At 44.0% G+C, this 12,708-nt stretch overlaps 1 protein-coding gene across 3 annotated transcripts in view; it reads right to left on the bottom strand.

Annotated features, from left to right (window-relative positions):
- Window positions 1-939: 939 nt before the first annotated feature.
- The window catches only part of CCDC148 (coiled-coil domain containing 148), a 166,888-nt gene continuing 155,119 nt past the window's right edge, over window positions 940-12,708 (bottom strand). For 2 of the 3 annotated variants that reach the window (XM_048483322.1, XM_048483323.1), the window contains 3 exons: window positions 9,647-9,764; window positions 2,812-2,952; window positions 940-1,159 (listed from right to left, as the gene is read on the bottom strand). In XM_048483322.1, the coding sequence (XP_048339279.1) occupies window positions 1,013-1,159; window positions 2,812-2,952; window positions 9,647-9,764 (406 nt within the window). In that variant the 3' untranslated portion in view covers window positions 940-1,012. Of the gene's footprint in view, window positions 1,160-2,811; window positions 2,953-9,646; window positions 9,845-12,708 lie in introns of those variants that run through there. The other variant, XR_007243438.1, reaches the window with a different exon arrangement.

Here is a 12,708-nt window from a genome sequence, read left to right as displayed (position 1 = left end):
GCACACATGTTCGTCTGCCCCAGAGACAGAGCTACCAGAGGGCTGGGGGTGTGCGTTGCACTGGGCGCATGCCGGGGGGGGGGGGGGGAAAATCACCCCCGCCCCCCTGCAGCCCCCCACCCCCCACACTTTCTTTATTGAACCCAGTGCAGGTTGGAGAAATGGCCTGTTCCCTTCAGGCTGAAAATGGTCTGGCGGGAACTACATTTCCTAGGAGACCTTGCGAGCCCCAAGGTCTCATGGGAAGTGTAGTTCCCACCAGGCCATTTTCAGCCTGAAGGGAACAGGCCGCTTTTCCAGACTGAAGCAAGATAAGTGTAGGGGGGAGGGCGCAGGGGGAAGGGAGGCGGGGTGCCGTGGAGGGTGGCGGGCGGAAAACACAGCTACGCCTCTGGCATGCATAGAAGCCACAAAGATGAAAGTTCTTATGTTGTTCCCAGGAACCAAAATGTCAGGAACCTGGGGAAATCTTAAATTATGGAACATGATCTTTATATGTTTACTTCTATCCCATCTTCCCTCCAAAAGGGGCAGTACAGCATACATTGTTCTTCACTGATTTTAGCTTCACAGTTCCTCTCTGGTATAGGTCAGGCAGATATGGTAAATGGTCCATCAGCTAGCAGGCTTCATGGATCTGTACCCACCAAGTCCCATTGCCTTCCCAAGATGCCAGACTAAACCTGAAGGACCCTGTGGGGTCCCATGTGGACGTGCACCCTCCGAAGAACTGTTCTGTACAGATTTTTATCTAAAAGGATGGCTTCACTTCAACGAACCAAACTGATATTTCAGTGAACCTATGTTCTCAGGAATATGCTGTAATACAGCAATGCTTATGATCATGAGGAAGCATTAAATAGCCCACTGAGCACTCCTAGGCAATTCAAAAAGAAATGGAAGGGGAGGAAAAACCCTTTCTCCACAGTTCAGCATTTCCTCGATTTAAAATAGTTTATTTAAAAGGATGGTTAATAAATTATTCAGAAAGATTCTCGATTCAGTCCCAGTTCTACATTTTAAATAATACAGAATTCATGTCTCTCCTTGGCGGCCTGGGTGGAAGGATTTTAGGTAACAGCTCTTGGGCATAAGGTGTTTTATGAAGTCCAGCTTCACGAAGAGCTAGTTCCACACGAATCCGGGCATCAGAAATGATCTGTTTAAAAGAAAGGATACTGAAGTTCAGCCATACACCTTGGAATATGTTGTTCTGGTTGTAATGTCAACTCATTAAAAGACACACCTTTGTCCACTTGCTATTTGTAATGTGAATAAAGATAGGGTGTTGTGGGTTTCTCGGGTTTTATGGCCGTATTCTAGTAGAATTTTTTCCTGACGTTTCGCCTGCATCTGTGGCTGGCAACTTCAGAGGGTCTGATGCTCTAAAGATGCCAGTCACTGATGAAGGTGAAACGTCAGGCGAAAAGGCTACTGGAATACAGCCATACAACCTGGAAAACCCACAACACCCCAGTGATTCCGGCCATGAAAGTCTTCGTCAATACATTGAATAAAGATAACTTGGACTAATGAAAGATAGCTTGGACTAATGAAATCTATCTAATATAGTTCTCATGTGAACATAAGTTTAATTAAATAAAAATATTTAAAATGCCAAATATGGTAATAAGTAGGGTTATGTGTATACACAGTTACCAAAAGTAGGCTATTTAAATATCTATAATTTTAAAAAATATTCATTTTTCATTTATTTTCCACTTTTCTGCTTAACAGGAGCCACCAATAGTCTACTAGCTCATTTCCCCTCCTCCACATTATCCTTACAACAACCACCCAGTGAACTTAGGTTAAGAAATTGTAACGGACCCAAGATCACCAGGTGAGCCTCCATGGTAGAGCAGAGATTTATACCAGTGGTCCAACCCGCTATCTACTATATCATGCCAGATGTATTTATCCTAAATTTATCCTAAAAGCTGTTTCAGAGATATTATCCTCTGCTCTATGCTAGAAGTTGCAACCTACCAACAATCTCTGATAACCAACAACCAACAACCATTCCTGCCACCTATGATACTGCAAATGTGCTTGTGCAACTGCCAAAATGGCTGCTATATAATAAAAGCCAGAAGATAACAGTGGCAATGATGCAGTGGTAGAAGCACAGAGCTAGATCTTTCATATTGTGCTTGGGTCTTCAGATATCTCCAAATAACCACTAGCGTGAATGCAGAGCCTAAGGAACACTTCATGTATTTCACCTTTCACAATGGAGAAATTCTAAGTACCAGTATAAAATATATTTGTCACCTGAATTACCTTTGCGGCTCAGTGTTTCTGTGTCACTGACAGAGACTACCTGCAGTTGTAACCGCTACATAGCTACCATAATGTATGAAGCAGTCCTCTGTTGTAAAATATGATCATGTCTGGAACACTAAGAAGAAAAGTGGTACGAGCAAGATTTTACTGAAGAATAGCCCTGGCAAAAAGGTCCTTACATCTCATTGCCACAAAACCGCTTTTCTACATAAAGAGGGAAAAAATGTTGGCTTCCTATTGGTTAAGCACTTCCTAGTTAGCCAGAGCTCAGTTGGTTTCCTTCTAGCAATAAATGTAATTTATGAACTTTGTACTGTGACTAGAGGAGGGATTCCACAAAAACAAAGAAATGGAGGATTGTATATGGTGGATTGACACCGAACCTAAAAGAAATGGGGAGAGGGAGCTTTTCTCTCCACATCGATTCTTTCCAGAAGTCTGATTTTTACAAAATCACTGTCTACATTTGAATCTTTCTGTTGTTGGCATGGATGCACCAACACATGATGAAAGATGGCCAAATACCTGCTCATTAGTGAATGTATGCAGTTCAAACAGTGGCTTTTGCAGAATGAATTCTTCTTCTGTTCCAATGCCCATCCGAGCTTTCGATGCCACTGTGTCAGCCATCATTCGGGCAGGATCAAACTCTGCAACAATGGCAACCTGTGGAGCAATAGGGAAAGAGTCTACCATTCAAATACTTTGTATGACCCAATAACTGACCTTTCAGGTTTCCAGACAACAGGTTTAGAAGTCAAAGGCTGCACAACAGTCTTTCTATAGGTACTTCCACATATTCCAGAGAATTCTGAGATTACATCCAGAAAGGTAGCAGGGGAAAATGTGGGTGACAACACATCGGAAGATCATATTCTCTTCTATAATTTCCTTAAATACATCCTCAATTGCAAACTTAGACCAGGTGTTCCCAAGAAGGGGCCTGAGGGTGTTATTGTGCCCACTGACTCTTTTCCTAGCCCGTGATAAGTGATTTTAGAAAGTGGGAGAGGTTGAGTGGGGTGTCTTCCTAGCAGGGCTTCTGATTGGCTGTACATGTTAAAAAGCATCCTGCTAAACAGCATTTCTTCCTGAAATGTTGAAGAAAAGTTACTCCTACTGTTATATATAACTTCACTCCCTATCGTATTATTGTTAGCCCCACCTCCTGGAGCAGCCATTTTGTGATTGTGCCAACTGCCCTGTGTCAGAATTTCAAAGGTGTTCATGGGCACAAAAAAGTTGGGAACCCCTGACTTAGACCTTTTCTGTATGTACAGCATACTTAGGAACAGAGATGTAGGTTCTCCAGAAATTTAGAAAATACATGAACAAAACTGGGGAGTTGGATTTGAAATGCATGCAATAAAAGTTTACTTATCACAGCTTGTTGTGAGTGAGGCTGCCCCTCCCCCTCCCCGGCCTGCATATTGGCACACCCCAAAAGACCTTCAGATCCGGCTGCTAGAGGCTTGGGTAAAATAATCCAGTTTTGTATCTCCAAACTACCAGGAATTTTGCTGAATGCTCATTGTCCTCATTCTCTAGAAGGTTCCTTCATACCCAAGACTGGTTGATTCAAGTAACCTAAAACTACAGAAGTTTTCCCTCCTCAGTCATCTTAACTCGGCAATTCAATCTCAAACCTAGGGAAATATAATCAAGATGCTACTCTGCCTTTGTCTGAACATCATGAGTTGTTCCCATCTCCTCATAACTCAGTCACCCCACCCAAAAACTCTCCTATCATCTCTTCAGTATAGTATTTTACTTTATAGGACTTTACCTGTGAAACTTGATCCTTGAATTAAACTCTGACCAGTATACTACACTGGCTTTTGTGCTGTGGTTGCTGTTGAATAGTAGCAAGCAACTATGCCTGGGACAGGATAGCAGAATAATGGAACTTGCTACGTCTGCGTTTACACAGGATTTCATTTGTCCGGCCACTCTTGAGTATTCCAGATGTGGGACTGAGCATTGGCCATTGTAAGAGTTACAGAGGTCAATAAGTAGGCTGACGAATATAGTTGAGAATTTGTCTCTTTGTTTGCTTAATACAAAGGAAACATGTTGTCTCTCCCCATATTTGTAGTTTTTGATGTTTCTTGGAAGCAGTCCTGCACTAAGCCATCTGAATGCTTTCATTTTTCTCATATATACACAAAAGCTTAGTCACATGGTTCAAGCACTTAAAAAAAACACACTCTTGAAATAAATTATCCATGTTTCCCCAAGTACACCTTGTTTCTTCCCTGCAATGTTCCAAGAATTCCTTCAGTCATTCCACAGCTGGAAACAGTTATCCTTGGAGTCACTTAAAAGTGGGTGTGGGAACATTCTTTCTATGGGTCTGGAAATGTAAACCTTGAACAATGTACACGGGGCTTCTGCAGAAATGTTTGTGTCAATTGCATAAAATAAATGTTCCCTTCCACTGGCCGAGCGAGTCTTCCCTTTAGGATGCTCTATGCATCAAGAAGTCTGGATAGCTTTCACGCTGAAAATGTGTTATCATTCAATATATGTAGACTTGGCCTAATGACATTTTGAGAGCAAGAAAACTGGCAAGAGCCCAGAGTAGAAATCAATCTTAAGCAGAGCATGGCTGCTGACATATCTAATCAAGTGACTAAATGCGAGAAAAATACTGAGGAGAGAGCCAGAAAACTGATTGAATGCGGTTTTCCCCTCCCCATCCCCCAGACAACAGATCCCTTTAGTTATCTGTCTTAAGACACAGGTACTGAGATGCAGAGTAGCACTTACACACAAGCTAAGTTACTGTTCAGGACCTCATTATGATTATGGGAGGCCTTTAAATATTAAAAAAGTCAACACAATGTTGAATCACCATTTTTAATCATGCTATGAGCAGGGGCGTAACGAGGCAGCCCTGGGCAAACTGTAGCCCTGGGCAAAACCTGAGTTGGATGCCCCCCCCCCCCCCCCTGGGCGGCCACTCCACCATGACCAAAAAATTTTTTGCACCAGGACATTGGTGAACCAAACTGCACCAAACTTGGGGGGTGCCATCATCTCCAGATGATACCCTGAAATTTTGGTGCCGATACATCAAAAAATGCACCCCCTGCAGGAACATCCTAGAAATTTGCCCAAGAATCTTTGTTCTGCATTGAGTTTTCTGCATTGCTGTCAATGGGGGTTGCAGGCTGTGGGGGGCACATTTCTGAAGGCACAGTCTCAAAACTTTCAGGGTCTCATCAGGAGACTGCCCTAATGATACCCCCCAAGTTTGGTGAGGTTTGGTTCAGGGATTCCAAAGTTTTGGCCCCTCAAAACTGTAGCCCCCCCCATCTCCTATTAGCTCCCATTGGAAACAATGGGGGATGGGGCACCCCCTTTGGGAGTCCATAACTTTGGACTCCCTCACCAAACGTGGGGGGTAGCATAAGGACAGTCTCCTGATGATACGCTAAAATATTGGTGCCGCTAGCCTAAAAACTGCGCCCCCTGCAGGCCAAAAATGGAAAACCACTAAAATACCCAAAAACGAACCCAGCATTTTGATGCCCCCCACAAGGTGATGCCCTGGGCAGCTGCCTACCTTGCCCAATGGGCATTACGCCAGTGGCTATGAGGCCCCTTCAATTTGACATATTTTTGGGCCTCAGCATCTTTAAATATAGTCCTGATGGGAAAGCTTTATTGTCTCTCAACATACTTAGCCAGTGTTGCATAGCTGTTAAACTAATGGAATGGGCCTGCGGGCACTTGCGCTTATCCCTGATCCAGCCAAGAAGGTCACTGGCTCACACTTGACCTTTGTTAGCCTAACCTACCTTCCAAGATTGTTGTGAGGCAAAAAACTGATGATCCTGTCCATGCGTACCACCTTGAGCACTTTTGAGAAAAGGCTGGATATGAAGAACTGAATGTTTGTTATGATATGCAAGTGTGCCTTCGGTTATTGGGAGCAAGTAGTAAAGACTGTATCAGCAGGGTTGAGAAAACAAATTCCCTGCAAATCAGAGACATTACTGCTGAATTACAGATCTCATTTCCCAAGAGATCTTCAAACAGCCTTACATGTTGTTACTGATGCCAGATTGGTCTTTTCCAGGAAATGGAATGGGAATAAATGCCCACTATTCAAGATTGGATGCTGAAAGGAAAAGAGAAATTTCTTGGAGACTCTCTTGAACACATCTTGCTCCCCTGCCCAAAGTATAACAGCTTTAGGTCCGATTTCTGCGCCTTAACTTCAGCTGGGTCCTACATGGATCTCTCTACCAAGGCAAAGATGATTTTTCTGCTCAACAACGCTGAGGCTGAAATAACGGAAATCGTAGCCAAATTTTTGCTACGCACTTTGAACTACTGTATATACTCGCGCATGTCAAGTTTTTCAGCCTTTTTTAAAGCTGAAAAATGCCCCGCTCGACTTATATGCGACTCAGTAATTTCCCCTCTGCGACCCCCCCCCCCCCACACACACACACACTTACTTTAACAAACGGAGCAGGCTTGAGAAGAGGCTGAAACGGACTGCTAGGAACTACATTTCTCAGGAGACCCTGGGAAATGTAGTTCCTACCAAGTCGTTTGAAGCCTGGAAGGGAACACAGGCAGCAGGCCTCTTCTCAAGCCTGCTCCGTTTGCTAAAGTAAGTGTGTGTTAACGCCAGTACCCCCTCTGCCCCTGGGAGAAGTCGGGTGCCTTCTCCCTGGAGCAGAGGGGGAATGGCGGCGGCGCCCTGCTCTGTGCCGCTGGCTGCTGCATTTCCCACCCTCAACTTATACACGAGTCAATCAGTTTTCCCAGTTTTTTGTGGTAAAACTAGGTGCCTCGACATATACTCGGGTCGACTTATACATGAGTATATACGGTAGGTTCCCCTGGCTTCTGTTCACACTATTTTCCACACTATTTTCATTGTTCTCTATTGGATTTACCTTTTCTTTTTGTCCCCATGCTGTATATGCCTAATAAAGGTCTCTGAATCTGACTCCCCCACCCCACCCCCACTCAAAAAAGGAAAGAAAGAAGAAACAGTGATGCATCAAGACTGGCTTCTTCATTATGCTCAGGAATTGTATCAAGTATGGATCTGACAACATAATAGCTAGAAAAAGAAGAAAAATCAATCTATGCTGGAATTTTTGTTTTTATCCTTATGGGATAGTATGTAATGAGTAAAACAATTTCGATGGTGTACTTAGTTGGCACGTTTTTGTTCCTTTTCTCTGTGTCATTGTTCCAGTTTAAAACATTAATTTTTTTAAAAAAAACTGCCAGTTCATATGAACAAAATATAATTTTTGATAGAGAGCGTTTCCCCACTTACTCATAGCCCCCTATGCCACGCGCTACTCTCAGCACGCGTCATTTCTGGCGCACGCCCGGGCTTCCCCATGACCCCGTGCTCTGCACGGGGTCATCAAAAGGCGCTGTTTTGAAGAGTGCCAGGAATGACGTGTGCTGAGGGGGCGCGTCAGCGTCAGCGCGGCTGAGTTGTTGCAGCCCCTGTAGTGGGGAGTGCCAGGGGACCCCACGCTACTAGGCTACAGTAGCGCGGGGCAGAAGGTAAGTGGGAAAACGCCCAGAGTCAGCTGCATTGGCCTGAAACAGCAGGAAAAACTTTGAGTCCAATGCCACTGGACTCATGAGCTGGTTCCAGTGGAGTAATTTCACCACCAGTTAAAGAGTGACCATCTGTTCCGTAGATTGAGAGCCAGAATTTGCACCTTTTTCTGATACAGGGGGTTACCATGGGAGTCACAGGTGGCAGTATCCAGCGCATCTTTTCTGTCTGTGCACAGTCGAGATGTGCCATGTAATTCTGATAACTGATAACTGGGATCAGTACAGAGGCTCAGCAGATACCAGGGCTCCTGATTAGCCTCTTGCCATGGCCTCCAAATAAATACCCTTTACTCCTCAGCAACAAAGCCTTTGGAAAATATCAGCTAGATCCCTACTTAAAAAATGAAAGTCTGTTGTGATTTGGCAACCTACTGGTTATTCTTCATGACAGAGCAGCTGAGAGACAGTCTGCTGTAGCAATTAAAGCGATGGACAAGAACGCAGGGAAATCTGGGTTCTAAGCCTCACTCAATGACTCAGTGACCTTTGGTGACTCACTCTTGCTCAGCAAAAACACACTTCCAAAGTTGTGATGATAAAGCAAAGACAGGGAGAACCACGTACAGAACCTTGAGCTCCCTGGAAGAATGACGGGACTAAGATGGCTACGGTTATTTGCTGTCCAGGGTCCATTTTAAAATGTTACAGCCCTGCCTACACTTCTCTTATCACCTTAGAAAAACCTAACAGCAGCAAGTTCAATTATCAAAAGAGGAATGGGACACTAAGTCATAGAAATGATCGTTGAAAAGAACCTGTATACCTCCATCCAATTTCCTACACTTGGCAGACAAAAACTGTCTATTTTTAGTTTTTCTTGTCAACAGTTTCTGCTGTGTGTGGTCATATATCAGTGTTCCTACACAGTTATATTTCAACACACACAATGAGTGAGGAGGCAGCACAACCCAGTTGCGGGGGGGGGGGAGTGCTGTGGCATCTGGGGACAGCGTGGCGAAGGCGGCGCTACACCACCCTGAAGGGGATTCACGCAGTGTGGAAAGGAGGGAAATCAAAAAACTCTCCTGCTGCCTGAATTGCCCTATTGGGGAAACAGGCTAATCCCACACTTTTGTGTGGGGTAAGGCTGTGGGCTGGGAGTGTAGTGTTCCCTGACTGGAACGCTAGTGAAAGCCAACTAAAGTTGTCTGCATCCCAGGAATGCCCCTATGACCTCCCTCCCCCCCATGTTGGCATTTACTTGGCTCCCCAGTGGCAGCCACTTTGGCTGCCACAGACCTGTGCAGTGCCCAGATGCCAGCACATTTGTTCTCTCTGCCAGTGTGGATGCCCCTTATGCCAGAGTAGAAGGCAAATGTGTTGGTGGGGCTTCCGCCAGAATGTTTTGGCCTCCCCAATCTGGATTGGGCCATAAGTCTTCAATGGATAGGCTGAAACAGAAGGCAACATGGAAAAAAGAACTGATTGCACAGCTTCATTGATTCTAAGGCATAGAAATGATCATTCAGAAGAGCCTGCATACCTCACTCCAGTTTCCTACACTTGGCAGAGAATAATTGTCTATTTTTAGTTTTTCTTGTCAACAGTGTCTGCTGTGTGTGTTAATACATCAGTGATCCCACAGAGGTATATTTCAACACACACAATGAGTGAGGAGGCAGAATCGAGAGTACTGAGGGCGCCTTCCTCATCACCATTCTCTGGCAGATTGATTTCTCTGCTGTGATGTTCTGCTTTGTTCCTGCGCTTTAATTGCACATGAAAACATTACACACCGAAAAACAAAAGGTACCTGTTGCCTCAGAAGATCAAGACGCCTCTGCCTTTCTTCCTCCTCATGGGCTTCTTGAAGGGCTGCTTGTTTTCTCTCCATCAAGCGCTTTTTCAGCAGCTCTTGTCGAAACTGAACTCTTGGAACAGGAAAACACAAAGGCAGTAAGAGACCCAATCTTGGCCTCTCCTTTGATATTGGATGATCTGCTCAGCTGATCTACGAGAAACAGTTAACATCTTATCTGAAGTGACGAACTAAATCAATAATGTGTCTCGATTGAGTGTAAGAACATAAGAACATAAGAACTAGCCTGCTGGATCAGACCAGAGTCCATCTAGTCCAGCACTCTGCTACTTGAATATGATGATGATAGCCTTTATTGGCATTCCAAAATACAATAAATACAATAAAACAATAAATACAATAAAACAATAAAACCATAAAACAATTGTCCATGAAAGACAGATAGTTACAGCAGCCATTCAGACTCTCATCAAAAGTTTAGTCCAAATGGACTCATCAAAAGTGCCATTCCTATACACCTCTCCACAGACCTGACTAAAAACCCACCAACAGAGCCCAGGCATCACAACAGCATACAGTGTCAACACTCCACTATAAAACACAGAGTTTGTTAGAGTGGCACCCTAATCCCTAACACAGAACAAGGGATAGGGGGCGAGGAAAATGGGCAAAACAATTGATTTGGCTCCCATGGAGGTTGCCACAGCCTTCAGTTGTCACTCACTCCATCTAGTAATCAATAACAAAACTACGACATCCCTCAATGAATCACCCACGTTTGACTTTGGGTGACCGTGACCGTGAACCCAAAGGTTGCTGGCAGATGTAGGCACTGTGTGCCAATAGCAAATAGTTAATGTGAGCAGCATTGTTGTTGTTATGATGATAGCAATCTAGTGCTTAGTGTCCATCTAGCGTCACTCTGCTACTTGCAGTGGCCACCAGCTGCCTTTGGGAGCTCACGTGCAGGATGTGAAAGCAATGGCCTTCTGCTGCTGCTGCTCCCGAGCACCTGGTCTGCTAAGGCATTTGCAATCTGAGATCAAGGAGGATCAAGATTGGTAGCCATAGATCGACTTCTCCTCCATAAATCTGTCCAAGCCCTTTTTAAAGCTATTCAGGTTAGTGGCCATCACCACCTCATGTGGCAGCATATTCCAAACACCACTCACACGTTAGTGAAGAAGTGTTTCCTTTTATTAGTCCTAATTCTTCCCCCCAGCATTTTCACTGAATGCCCCCTGGTTCTAGTATTGTGAGAAAGAGAGAAAAATGTCTCTCTGTCAACATTTTCTACCCCATGCATAACTTTATAGACTTCAATCATATCCCCCCTCAGACGTCTCCTCTCCAAACTAAAGAGTCCCAAACGCTGCAGCCTCTCCTCATAAGGAAGGTGCTCCAATCCTTCAATCATCCTCGTTGCCCTTCTCTGCACTTTTTCTATCTCTTCGATATCCTTTTTGAAGGATATTTTCATGGTTGTATAGTTTTTGAAGTGTGTGTATGATGCAATGGTAGTTCAAATCTTGGTGAATGCTGACAATCCCGAATGAGTTATTCAGATTTCTAAAGTGTGTATATTTAAACGTATAAGAGAGAGAACTGACTAATTTCTGAAAAATTCGACTTATATGCACTAATTGAAACATGTGCAGATCTTAACCAATGACTACGCTGTCTTCTTAATATTTTCCTAATTGTTATTCTTATCTATTCTAGTCCCCATGTGCATCACTAACAGACAAATGCCACAGTCCAAAATATACAACCATGAAAATAACCTCAGTTCAGTTCAGTTCAATAGGACTGATTTCAGATACCTGTGCATGGCTGCAAATCCAGCTAGAAGATGTCTACGGAGGCCAGCTTTTCAGAAATTCAGAGACCAATACTGTGGAGCTTTCACTGGATGATCACATCAACATAGATTAAGTTTTACTATAATGAAATGTTGATATCGATTGAAAATGGACTCTGGACATACAGCAAAGCAATAGCTTGCCCTTGTGATTGCGTGCAATATTAGGTAGAACAGCATAAATTCCACATACGGTATTATCAGTAATAAATGGAGTCGACATGGTTGCTAGAAAACAGACATCAAGTTGCACCCATTCTGTATCACTGTGGGTTGCATTAGGTTGGAACCACAACAAGGACTATGTGAGAATTACAGAAGGATTGCTCATCTTCCCAGTTTTCCCCTCTTTCCCCAAAGCAGCAATTGCCAGCCTTGGGAAATTGTATTTATGGGGTTGTGGGGCATTAGTGGAGTAAAAGCCATGCAAGCCAGGAATATTTAGTGGGTAGTGGGTGAGATAGCTCCATTCTTTGTCCTCTTTCAGTGAGGAGATCAATGACCATTGGCACCTTTGCTGATAGATCACACAATTCAACCCCATCTGTTTCATGCACTGATGATCTAGACTGGGGTCCCCAACCCTTTTCAGTCTGTGGGAACATTTTGAATTCTGGTACTTGATGGCGGGCACAAAGAAAAAACAGCTGTGTCAGCAGGCAAAGCCAACTCACAAAATGGCTGCCACAAAAGGTGGACCCAACCATACAATATCAGGGAGTGAGGTCATGCTGTAATAGTAACTCCTCAACTCTGATAGTAACTCCTCAGCTCTAATAGTAACTCTTCAACAGGCAGAAACTGTTTTAGCAGAATGCCTTTTAAAATTATTGTTTAAAAATATTGCCTTGTATACACAGAGCTTACATTCAGTCAGGCAGTGAAGAGCCTTGTGCTTTGGTGGCAACTGCTATGAGGCAACTTTTGAAAATTATGCACCATCAATGGCCAATCAGAAGCTGTGATGGGTAAAAGCCCCACCTGGCCCTGCCCACTTTCTAAAACACTTGGTAAGCACATGGAAAGGTGGTAGTTGTGGTACCTGCATAGTACCTGTGCCAGAGAACCCGTGGGTACCACACTGGGGACCCCTGATCTAGACCAATCCCTGATGAAGGTGGCAGATGATCTTCTTTTTGTTATCTCTCATAAAAACATCAAATTACTTCTAATGAAGAAGCAAGAGCCAGAGCCA

The sequence above is a fragment of the Sphaerodactylus townsendi genome, linkage group LG02, assembly GCF_021028975.2.
Source record: "Sphaerodactylus townsendi isolate TG3544 linkage group LG02, MPM_Stown_v2.3, whole genome shotgun sequence".
In the NCBI taxonomy this organism is placed as follows: Eukaryota; Metazoa; Chordata; class Lepidosauria; order Squamata; family Sphaerodactylidae; genus Sphaerodactylus; species Sphaerodactylus townsendi.
This window is presented reverse-complemented; position numbering and strand designations above follow the sequence as displayed.